At 37.5% G+C, this 13078-nt stretch overlaps 1 protein-coding gene across 1 annotated transcript; it reads left to right on the forward strand.

The window, feature by feature from the left end:
• Positions 1 to 1451: 1451 nt before the first annotated feature.
• On the forward strand, positions 1452 to 9199 carry LOC143605760 (uncharacterized; the record flags this gene model as incomplete). The annotated part of the gene is made up of 6 exons (XM_077081753.1): positions 1452 to 1573; positions 1649 to 1781; positions 2147 to 2388; positions 8715 to 8910; positions 8981 to 8999; positions 9085 to 9199. Coding segments are annotated over exons 1-6 (821 nt in total), but the record flags the coding sequence as incomplete, so codon positions are not given.
• Positions 9200 to 13078: the final 3879 nt, after the last annotated feature.

Raw genomic sequence — 13078 nt, forward strand, 5'->3', positions numbered from 1 at the left:
ACTTTCCCTTTGAAACCCATGGTTTCTTTATAATAATGTCACTTATTGCACTACCCATCGCAATAATGACTTCAGGGATCCTGTTTTATACAAATGATGTTTTCGAAAATGCGAAGGCCTCTATTATGTGTCACATGCTCTTAAAATTTACTTTTTACTTCTCGACAATTCTAGCGGTGCTCTCTCTTTACTTGATTTTATCCTTTCCTTCTGAACTCAAGTGGATTGGATACGTAATTGTGTGTGCTCTCTTTGCCATCATGGTCGCATATTACGTGTATAGCTACATAAGATTACTTAAGAAGAAAGATGCACCAAACTTTGCAGCTCGTGAGATGGTATAGAAATTAAGACAAATAATTATGGCACAAGTTGTACTTAAAATAACTATTCTAGTATCTTTATTATACTAGTTACTATTGAATCATGTACCTTGATAAATCAAAATCTAAAAAGGTATGTGTGTAAGCTATAGACAAATTAAAGGTTAATTAATAAATATGAGATTTGTATCCCCTTATACTGTAATTCTTCTATCCATCTTATTCCCTATTATGCACACTTCCATTGTCCGTCTAAATGAGATTTGAAGTTCGGAAAGCATGATTGAGCCAATTATCGGTGAATGGATAGCAATATAACAACAAATGGTCTTTATTGCGATTTTATTTCATATGCCAAATACTACTGGAATCTGTATGTCCGTTTTAAAATTATTTTAACAGCGTAAATGAACAGATGATTAAAACATATATCACACCAGGTTCAGTTGGAAGTAATCAACACAAAAACTTTAAGATTTAATTATGTTGAAGCTCTAAACTAAAACTATTGAGTCCTTTATTGGTTTTATATCATAAGCTCATGGAAAGCTAAAACCCAAATATTTCTAAATAATCACTTTCTACCTATATAAATAAGAGCATCTCTAATGGTGACACGTTACACCGTTTGAATTCATAAACAGAAGTTACCAACCAATTCCTTCATTGGAGTGGTACTAGTTTGACACCATTAGTTTGTGAGCAAAAACATAAGCAGTTAAGACCAGGTCCACTATTGATATACTCCTGGTGCAACAGAAAGCACCAGTTTAACATGAAAGGGGGGGGGGGGGGTGATTTAGTAGCAGTGGGTGGCTAGATTAAACAAAACGAAAAGTAGGTAATGAGACCACGGTCTAAAACAAGAACGGATAATAACCACCCGAGGAGAAATAAAGATTTCTATAAATTAATTTAAAATATGATATTGCATGCTGATCTAATAGTCTGAAATAAGAACGAATGTGTTACATCAGTGATACACTAAAACCAAATGAGAGATTCACAATAGCCTTTATTTAGTACTATTATTACCAAACAAACCCAACAATATTTGGCGGGCAGTACAAGTGGTACCAAACAACCAAAGTCATCATTATCTAATCGGCATCAATCGTGACACTTAAAACACAGATGGAAGAGGGTGTGCAGAGATGGTTAGTCAACGTATCACAGTGGGACCCATCGCCGCACGAATTCTGGATGGCCATGTCTCTTGTACCTCAACAACATCACTCTTCTATCACCAGGTAGTAAGTAACCAATACTCTTATTATTATTACAAATATTTATTAATTAGTAGCCTGATGAATTAATTAATTTAGGTTTGTGAAAATTGAAGACCGAAAGAGGGCACTTGTGAGCCGGTTGTTGCAGTATGCACTCATACATCAACTTATTCGGATTCCGGTCGATCAAATCGTCATCAATCGCACCGCTGAAGGCAAACCTTACCTGGTATTCATTTCAATTTCGACTGAAGAATTATATTAGTTTTCGGGTCAGGCGGGTTTGGGTCGTTACGATCAGAACTGGTCGATTCAAATAAGGGTTATTTTGGTTCGGGTCGGGACAGAACGGGCTGGTTTAAAAATGTTTCTTTTTTGGGAAATTACAGCCGGGTTGCGTGTCCCGTGTCAACCCATTATGACCTGTTTGAAAAATAACACCAACCCATTGGAACCCGTTTCATTAGAAAAGATTGTCTCAGTCAACCAACTCTGGCCCGTTCTATGAGAAACAACCCATATCAACCCAATTTTTTTTAAATAAATGACCCATATTAGTTCTGATTTCTGTTTTATGATCAAGTGGTTGCATAGGAAAGAAATCAGAATGTGAAATATCCAAATTTCAACTTCAATGTTTCGCATCATGGTGACTATGTGGCAATTGCTTCTGAACCGATTTGCCTCGTGGGATTGGACATTGTCTCTTGCTTCATTCCCGGGAAAGAAACCATTTCAGATTTCATTCACAATTTCTCATCATACTTTTCAAGCTCAGAATGGGAAAAGATTGTTAATGCTGGTTCCGATGAAGATGTTTTGGACACTTTTTTCAGGTGAATTTGATTACATATCACATGTGGTAGGAAATCTGTAAGGCCCCGTTACCGGTAACCCTACTTTCGTGTTGGATTTACTCATAAACACAGTTCTAAATATCAGAGTTATTTAAAACATTTACGCGGAATGTAAAACTTTCATAAAACATTACATAATTCATAGTTGGTCTCAAAACATTCATTGTCTTTCACATTAAAGCATTAAAGTTAACACATCACAAGTCTTCAGATGCCAGACTCTCGTTCAGTGCCATGTGTCCCCTCAAGCGAGCTGCCTCATTCTACTCACCTGCGTGCATACTAAAAGTCAGCTACGCTGAGTGAGTTCTAGATAATCACATAATCATACCATTCACATAACAATATATTCATCCTTTCATTCATACTTTTATACTTTCATACTTTCTTACTTTCATACTTTCTTACTTTCTTACATTCATACTTTCTTACTTTCATACTTTCTTACTTTCTTTTGTATTAACTTACTTTCATATCTTATGTTATAAAGAGCATTACGCCCTACATTCCTCGAGTATTATTAGGGCTCGGTACCCTCCTTCCTCGAGTATTATTAGGGCTCGGTACCCTCCTTCCTCGAGTATTATTAGGGCTCGGTACCCTCCTTCCTCGAGTATTATTAGGGCTCGGTACCCTCCTTCCTCGAGTATTATTAGGGCTCGGTACCCTCTTTCCTCGAACATTAGTAGGGTTCGGTTCCCTAGTTTTCGAATATTAGTAGGGTTCGATTCCCTCTTCGTTACCATACAACCATACATTATCATTTCTTTCTTTTATTATCTTTATCACGTTCATACACGTAAACATACATATCATACTTACCTTACACATAGCGTTACAACCTGACAGTACGTGCAATATCCGAAGATCGTTCACGTAACATCAAGCAATCATTCATACATATCATATCATTCACATAAGGCATACACTTATCTCTTAGGATAAGCGTATTAACAACATATTGAGTATGCACACAGCCCCGAAAACATGACACATAAATGGGGCTAGAAACTCACCTGGACACGGTTACGTTCTCCGTTGATTGTAATTCCTTTCTTTAACTGGGCTCGGCTAACTGTATAATATTTACACATATAAATTAACTACTACTACTCGTTTTCGATAACTGCCTTAACACATTTTCCATTAGGTTTTTAATTCATTTTATAAACGAACTTCACTTCAGGCGAAGTTAAACCTTAGGCGAACTTGGAAACAACTTGGTCCTGGCTTGATTCGATCGAATAGGGACATATTCGATCGAATCTGAGGCACACTCGATCGAACTAGACACACACTCGATCGAACCAGCTGGGAAAACTCGTTCGATCGAACATGGAACTCGTTCGATCGGATAGATACTCGTTCGATCGAATACGGATCTCATTCGGTCGAATGAGGCGGAGACCATTCGGTTGCTTTCTTATTCGATCGAATGGACTGGTTCGATTGACTCATTCGATCGAATGGACTGGTTCGATTGACTCATTCGATCGAATGGACTGATTCGACTCCTTCAAGCTGGGCGACGGAGAAACCTACGGGTTTTTCCGGATTTTCCAGATTTCGACCCAAAATCGAAGTTTTTGACATGGAAATGCTCGGGATTGAAAGGGCTATCGATTCCTAGTACTTTTAAACACAAAAGCTTGCATTTTGACACCAAAACAAGGCGGTTTTTGACCCGAAAACTCAAGTTACGAAAATGGGAGTTTTTGTTCGATTTGAGGTCGAAAATGGTTATGAAAACGGATGATTCTCGAGAGGGACTTACCAAAAACGATTAGGAACAAGATTGTGGACTCGGATTTGTGATTTGAGAACTTTCTCTCTCTAGCTTCTCTCTCTAGAAATGAGAGTGTTTGGGTGGGTGTAAGTGAAGGAAGATGGTGAAAATGGTGGAAGTGTCAAGAACTTTCGTTTATATACTACGGGTTTGGTTAGGCTCGGGTTGGCTTCCTACGGGTCGAGACAGGCCGAGTTCATAAAATAACTAAGCCCAAGACCCGTTCCTTACTCGACATTAAATAACTAAACATAACTTTCTTTTATTTATTTCCTGATAACCCGAGTAAACTTCCCATCTATTAATAAGTAATATAATTAATATTACCTTTGAAATTTCCGGATGTTACAAGTCTTCCCTCCTTAAAGAGGTTTCGTCCCCGAAACCTAACTTATTCCCTATAAAAGGAAAACTTCTTACATTTACACGTTTTATAGAATTGCCTTCGCTTTCTGAGTTACCCTTCCTACTTCCGACTTTACAGCCATCGAATGGTGGTCATGTGTTTTAGCTATTTAAGGTAGCTTGTCCATGAGACCCTCGATGCACCAAGACTCATCTCATCCTTCTAAGGGTTTCGATTAGTACTTTTAACACTATTGTCTAAATCAACATTTCACCATAACATGATAATCATTCTTAACCAAACTCAAAATAATTACACACCACAGATAAACATAAGTTTTAAACCTTAACACAAAACAAGTTCTTAAGCAAATGTAATTTAATAGAACCATTGCATGAGCAATTATTCCTTCATCAGGTGTTCCTCTCTGCAGTTTCCCAAAGTCTTCATCCTTTCGCACCTACCGCCCCTGATTCCTTGCAATCCCTAGCCATGTGGTCAGCTTTTCCGCATTTGAAGCACTTTGGACGATCAGGGCATTCTCGAGAATAATGCCCACTCTTTCCACACCGATAGCACCTGTCTGTCCCAGTCTTACATTCTCCCAGGTGCACTTGCCCACACGTCTTACATGCATCCTTGTTCCCAACTTTGGCCTTCCTCTCATCAGTTGTTGTCACCATCTCGCCAGACCGCTTAGCAGAGGTAGCCCATTTCTTCTCCTTCTTTTCTCCTTCATGTCCTTCCTTTGGCTTCTTGCAATCCCTTGCTAGGTGCCCACGTCCTCCACAGTTGTGACACCTATGGTAATCATTACATTCCCCAGAGGAATGTCCTGCTCTTCCACACCTGTAGCAAACACCTAATCCCTTTCTGCACTCTCCGGGGTGTCTCTTCCCACATTTTTCACAAGCAGTGAACCCCTCTTGCCTTGCCTTCTTTTTGCGTGGATCCACCTCATCGGCTTCCTCTGGTTCTGGAGTTGGGTTCTTTTTCTTCTTTTCCCCCACCGTTCTTGCTCCCCCACAATCCCTAGCTAAGTGACCCGACTTACCACACTTATAACATTTCTGGTTCCCGGTGCAATCACGAGTTATGTGTCCCTTCTTCCCACATCGGTAGCACTGATTTGGACCAGCCTTGCATTCTCCTAGGTGCATCTTCCCGCACACTTTGCATGTTTCCCTTCCCGCGACCTTTAGTATCTTCTTCCCCGCATACTCCACGACATCTACAGATCCTTTGGTTCCTTTCGCTCCTCCCTTATAATCATCACCCTTCTTTCCGTCTCCTCCTGCCTTCTCAGTGGCCCTTGCATGGTTTTCGGCAGACTTGTCAGTACGAATTTTCTTCTCTGCAGCAGCTACAGCGTAAGAAATGGCAAATTGAGTAACAGGATCCAGCTGATACCCTTCATTGCTGCTTGGTCCTTGCAAAGTTTCACTTTTATCCTTTTTCGTGGTAGTAACTAGTTCTTCAGAAGGTTCTCGGACAACGCGTATTCCCAGAGGACGTCCAGTGTGACCTCCCTTACCAACAAACCTTTTTGCTCCAGCCATCGTAATCTAAAAGGGAAAACACAAACATCATCACTCAAGGAACTATCTAGTACAAGGATAGTAAGGCTAACAGGTAATAACAGTGGCCAGTTGTGATTAGCTGATCACGTTACTTTCCGTGTCCTATACACTTCCCTTTATGAGTCTATTTGTGCTGGTTCTACTTAAGCAGTTTGTCAAATCAAACAATCAATTATTCCTATCCCTGACGTTCTCATATCTTTCCTTTCTCATTAACATATATCATTTAATCATACACCTTACCTTTACTGATCTTGCTTGAGCGACACATGGCATTCTTGAACTGGCATCTTCTTTCCTTTCTTACTTAAATCCCATTTTCTGTTCGAGTCTAAGCATGTAGGATGCTTAAATCTCTCGAACTTATGCTCTGATACCAACTTGTAAGGCCCCGTTACCGGTAACCCTACTTTCGTGTTGGATTTACTCATAAACACAGTTCTAAATATCAGAGTTATTTAAAACATTTACGCGGAATGTAAAACTTTCATAAAACATTACATAATTCATAGTTGGTCTCAAAACATTCATTGTCTTTCACATTAAAGCATTAAAGTTAACACATCACAAGTCTTCAGATGCCAGACTCTCGTTCAGTGCCATGTGTCCCCTCAAGCGAGCTGCCTCATTCTACTCACCTGCGTGCATACTAAAAGTCAGCTACGCTGAGTGAGTTCTAGATAATCACATAATCATACCATTCACATAACAATATATTCATCCTTTCATTCATACTTTTATACTTTCATACTTTCTTACTTTCATACTTTCTTACTTTCTTACATTCATACTTTCTTACTTTCATACTTTCTTACTTTCTTTTGTATTAACTTACTTTCATATCTTATGTTATAAAGAGCATTACGCCCTACATTCCTCGAGTATTATTAGGGCTCGGTACCCTCCTTCCTCGAGTATTATTAGGGCTCGGTACCCTCCTTCCTCGAGTATTATTAGGGCTCGGTACCCTCCTTCCTCGAGTATTATTAGGGCTCGGTACCCTCCTTCCTCGAGTATTATTAGGGCTCGGTACCCTCTTTCCTCGAACATTAGTAGGGTTCGGTTCCCTAGTTTTCGAATATTAGTAGGGTTCGATTCCCTCTTCGTTACCATACAACCATACATTATCATTTCTTTCTTTTATTATCTTTATCACGTTCATACACGTAAACATACATATCATACTTACCTTACACATAGCGTTACAACCTGACAGTACGTGCAATATCCGAAGATCGTTCACGTAACATCAAGCAATCATTCATACATATCATATCATTCACATAAGGCATACACTTATCTCTTAGGATAAGCGTATTAACAACATATTGAGTATGCACACAGCCCCGAAAACATGACACATAAATGGGGCTAGAAACTCACCTGGACACGGTTACGTTCTCCGTTGATTGTAATTCCTTTCTTTAACTGGGCTCGGCTAACTGTATAATATTTACACATATAAATTAACTACTACTACTCGTTTTCGATAACTGCCTTAACACATTTTCCATTAGGTTTTTAATTCATTTTATAAACGAACTTCACTTCAGGCGAAGTTAAACCTTAGGCGAACTTGGAAACAACTTGGTCCTGGCTTGATTCGATCGAATAGGGACATATTCGATCGAATCTGAGGCACACTCGATCGAACTAGACACACACTCGATCGAACCAGCTGGGAAAACTCGTTCGATCGAACATGGAACTCGTTCGATCGGATAGATACTCGTTCGATCGAATACGGATCTCATTCGGTCGAATGAGGCGGAGACCATTCGGTTGCTTTCTTATTCGATCGAATGGACTGGTTCGATTGACTCATTCGATCGAATGGACTGGTTCGATTGACTCATTCGATCGAATGGACTGATTCGACTCCTTCAAGCTGGGCGACGGAGAAACCTACGGGTTTTTCCGGATTTTCCAGATTTCGACCCAAAATCGAAGTTTTTGACATGGAAATGCTCGGGATTGAAAGGGCTATCGATTCCTAGTACTTTTAAACACAAAAGCTTGCATTTTGACACCAAAACAAGGCGGTTTTTGACCCGAAAACTCAAGTTACGAAAATGGGAGTTTTTGTTCGATTTGAGGTCGAAAATGGTTATGAAAACGGATGATTCTCGAGAGGGACTTACCAAAAACGATTAGGAACAAGATTGTGGACTCGGATTTGTGATTTGAGAACTTTCTCTCTCTAGCTTCTCTCTCTAGAAATGAGAGTGTTTGGGTGGGTGTAAGTGAAGGAAGATGGTGAAAATGGTGGAAGTGTCAAGAACTTTCGTTTATATACTACGGGTTTGGTTAGGCTCGGGTTGGCTTCCTACGGGTCGAGACAGGCCGAGTTCATAAAATAACTAAGCCCAAGACCCGTTCCTTACTCGACATTAAATAACTAAACATAACTTTCTTTTATTTATTTCCTGATAACCCGAGTAAACTTCCCATCTATTAATAAGTAATATAATTAATATTACCTTTGAAATTTCCGGATGTTACAAAATCCCTTTTGCTCTTATGACCTGTATGTATGGGCAAGCAAACGGGTCGATTTGGGCTATATTTTTTTACTAAAGGGTCATATGAACAGGTATTGGTGTTTAAAGGAAGCATTTGTCAAGGCCTTGGGCACAGGAGTCGGGTATAAATTAGATCATGTGGAATTTATTCACAAAGACTGGACCGATATATATGTCAAACTAGATGGAGCTGTGCTGCATGACTGGAGTTTTTGGCTTTCTGAGCTTCAAGGAAGACATCGGTTTAGTTTCTTGAAATTCACAAGGGTATTTTAGGCATTTAGCTTCCGAACAACTGCCTTTTGCTTTGCATGTAACTCATACTTGATTAAATTAGCAATGCATAACGTTATATGGTAAGTATTTAAAAATTTTACTCATCTATATGTATGCTCAAATGTTGTCTAACTAGAGTAGTTGACTCTGTGTGTGACTATGTAGATTGCTGTTGCAAGAGGTCATCCGAGAACGCCACTGAAAATTACAAGAAAACACTCAAACAGAGTCACTTTGATGATGATCTTTACAAACTAGGCTTTCATCTGCCTAATCCAATGTTTGTTATAAAAACAGTTGAAGAACTTTGTTCCCTTTTCCCATCATATCATATGGACTTAAAACGCCTAAATTCGTGCACGACTCTAAACTAGAGGTGGTAAAGTAGACTTTAGTTAACGGGTCAAAATGTGTAGTTTTTGGTACGGGTCATTTGTGTTTGACCTAAATTTTACCTGGTGGATGTGAAACATAACATTAATACTCATTTTTATTGTATTATATGCTTCTGTGTAGTTTGTTGTTGTGTTTTTGGTTGTTAAAAAAAATTAAAAAAGGCATGTTCTTCAAAAAACGGGCTAATTTAGGTAAAAGTTATTATATACGATTATACGAGTTTATTTAGGTCAACTCATATTATAATGGGGCAATTCAGGTCTACCGAAATTATACATCGAGTCAAAACAGGTTTACCTAAATTACACAAAAACAGGTCAATTCATGTCTACCTTTTTTTTATACCTTTTCTTAAAGGACTCATTCTCATTCGATCAAAAACCTGCGAGTCAAGCAACTCAACAGAATTGGTATATATTTAAAACGACTTGTCTGGCCTGAATATTTGGCTCAAACCCGATCCGACCCTTAACATGTTTAATCAGAGATGATAAATCTTGTTTTTACAAGGTGAACAGATTACCTAAGAGGATATTGATAATTCCCTACGCTAACAGTGAACCAAAACAAAGCAAAACGGAGACCATGATTACAAATAACTAGGTACAAAACACATCATGTTGCGGTGCACAGTGACGTGAATTCGAACGGTATCAGCTAATTTGTTATGGCATGACCACTAAAACAAAAAGAAAATAATAATTACTATGTAGACGCCCAAAAACAGTACGAGCGCCAATATAGGTTATGATCAAAGTGACACGAATTAGGTTGGTATCGGCTAGTTTCATTACACTACACTACTACAGGCATTAAATCCGAAAGTAAAGACCTAGAATAGTAAAACCCGGGCGTTGGGCGTGAGCCAACGTGAATTCGATTGATATATGTTAGGTTCGTTACAATGCTAGAACTAGACCCTATAAATTAGAGTTAATTACGCCATTAGTGTATGTCTTTCTTAAAAAGTAACAGGTTTGAGTATTAAGGTTTTAAAGGAACAGGTTTGAGCACTATGCTTTATTTTATGTAACACACTTAGGTACTAGCGCCTCTAACGGGCGTTAAAACTTAACTGAGAAACCCTCACATGCCAAACATGTGAGGGTATTCGTCATTTTCTAGATAAATACCCATTTTCGTCATTTTATAGATAAATACATCTTCTAAAACCTTGATTGTATAAACGCTGGCTCGTACATATATATCACAAATTTCTAACCGTCGTTTAGAACTAATCAGACACCTATAACTAAAAAATGCACTACTTATCTTTTTAATGAAATATGTAACCATTGATGAACTTTCAACCATTTTGATATGAGCATGTTTACCAAGCTTTTCTTTCTTTCTTTTTTTTCCCTTTTACTATAAAGTGCAACCATTTAATATGAGCATGAATTTTCAACCATTTAATGTCAAAGGCCTCAGGTTGGGCTCGGGGCCGCGGACCCACCCTGAGAGTATGAGACCACTCCCCACACCCTTGCAAATTTCAGAGTTTAGTTAGTGAGCGTGTCTCGTCTACGTTACAATAACTTTGCATCTCCAATACACTGGTCTAAGTGAGGCAAGATAGCGAAACTTTTTAATTGGCTGGACAGATGTCACATGACACTAAAACACCTACAAAACATACATTTATTGAATCTAAACACAATTACAGTAGAAACTCTATAAAATAATACACTTGGAACCACCAAAATTTATTAATTAAAAGAGTTATTAATTAATCGATAAATTGATAATTATTAATTTATATATTAATTAATATTTTATTAATTTATAGTAAAATACTTAGTTTACAAACACCTTTCAAGCTTCCACTTAATTATTGTATACAATGCATGTATATCAAATGAACGGCCCAATTTGAAAGAAACCTTCAGTCTCCCAAGTTGAATTGAAAAATGATCCAAGAAATTATTGAAAGCGTTATTGGAATTAATAAAGATGATATCGATAAAGAAGATGATGAAAGTTCTACAATGGAGCCCCCTTCGCGAAACAAAGCTATTAAAGCGGCAATCACATTGAACAATTTCTTGTTGAGCTATGAGAAAACAACATCAGAAGTTCTTACCATGCTAAGGAAAATTAGAGACGAGATTCAAGGGGAAATTGATTTCAACAAAAAATAAAAGACAATTAAATCATTTTTCAAGAAACCTTCATAAATCATTCATGTAATATGCTATATATAAGGAATTATTAATTTATATTTTATATGGAGTCTAAAGAAATTATCAAAAATGTATTATCTTATAATTTTAGCGAATTATTAATTTAGCACCCTATCCTCGAGTCGGGACCGGCAAAAAATATTATATTAGAGAGTTTATTAAATAATCGAGTATTAATTTATCGAGTTTCTACTGTATTGGGTATGCACCTCTATCAAGTAGCTTAGCCTCACATTAACTCTTAGTATAATCTCTTAAAATTTCCGTATGACTTGGTTGTTTTTAATGAAAAACTAAATAGGAGTTTCTTACCCAAATAATAATAATTAGGTTGACATTGGTCATGGTATTTATGCAGATCACAGAGACATAAAAACACACTTGAATACTTGCATATTTGAATAAGAGGTAAATACATAACATCCTGATAATACGCTTACATACAAATGAGGGTTACACGGCTATTTATAGCCACTGTTTATTTAGTACAATCGCGAGATACTGTTATATATGTTGGCGGTTAGCTGACGCCAACCCGAAGTGAGACGACGGGTCTGTTAAGTGTGAAACTGTTAATAGTCTTGTAACCTGCACTTCTAATTTATAAGGGAAAATTCCCAAAATAAGAATTTATGAAAACAAATTTCAAGTTTTAGGTACTATTTGCAAAAAATTCCAAAAATAGGCATTATAAACTAGTCGTGACGATTAGTTTGTATAACAAATTAAAAATTGTCGCGTGTCCTTAAACTAACCGTAACGAGCATGTTCACTGATCATTTACCCGTCACGACTAAATAAGTTTCATGTCTCGTAATCAACGTCCACGAGTAATTCATAAGTCCTTTAGTAGTGAAGACTAATTTACCCGGTTTACATTCCTACACGAGTAGTTTATTAGTAGTTAACTCGTTGCGACTAAAAGACTTATGAATTACTTGTGGTCATTGATTACGAGGCATGAAACTTATTTAGTCGTGACGAGTAAATGATTAGTGAACGTGCTCATTACGGTTAGTTTAAGAACACATGGCAAGTTCTAATTGGTTTCACAAACTACTCGTCATGATAAGTTTATAATACATATTTCTGAAATTTCTTATAAATGATACCCAAAACTTGAAATTTATTTTTATAAATGCTTATTTTGGGAAATTTTTCCAATTTATAACCTACCATTTAATAAACAAAGTGCCTGGACACGTATATTGTGACATCTATCTATACTATATATATAATACATAAGACATGGACAAATTAAGATACCTAACTTTTTAGAGTTTTACAAATCAATCAATACATGGTACAACCTTTAATGCATATAGGATAAGGGTAAACTTGTCTAATAAAAAAACCAGTTACAACATTGGCCAATTTTTGTAAATTTTAAAAATAATTACAGCCATGACCCTTGATCTTTCGCTCATATGGGATTTTTATTTTTTTTTACTTTTAACCTAACTACCCTCATATTTTTAAACGTTTTTTTTGGAATGACCAACTAAGTAACGCCGGGTACTCCGTACACGGCCCCCAATGGCTAAAGGTAGCCCGAGCCGGCCACAAGTCCGAACGGACGG

The sequence above is a fragment of the Bidens hawaiensis genome, unplaced genomic scaffold (genome assembly GCF_021521415.1).
Source record: "Bidens hawaiensis isolate Kalapana, Puna unplaced genomic scaffold, B.hawaiensis_p1.1 tig00071157_1, whole genome shotgun sequence".
In the NCBI taxonomy this organism is placed as follows: Eukaryota; Viridiplantae; Streptophyta; class Magnoliopsida; order Asterales; family Asteraceae; genus Bidens; species Bidens hawaiensis.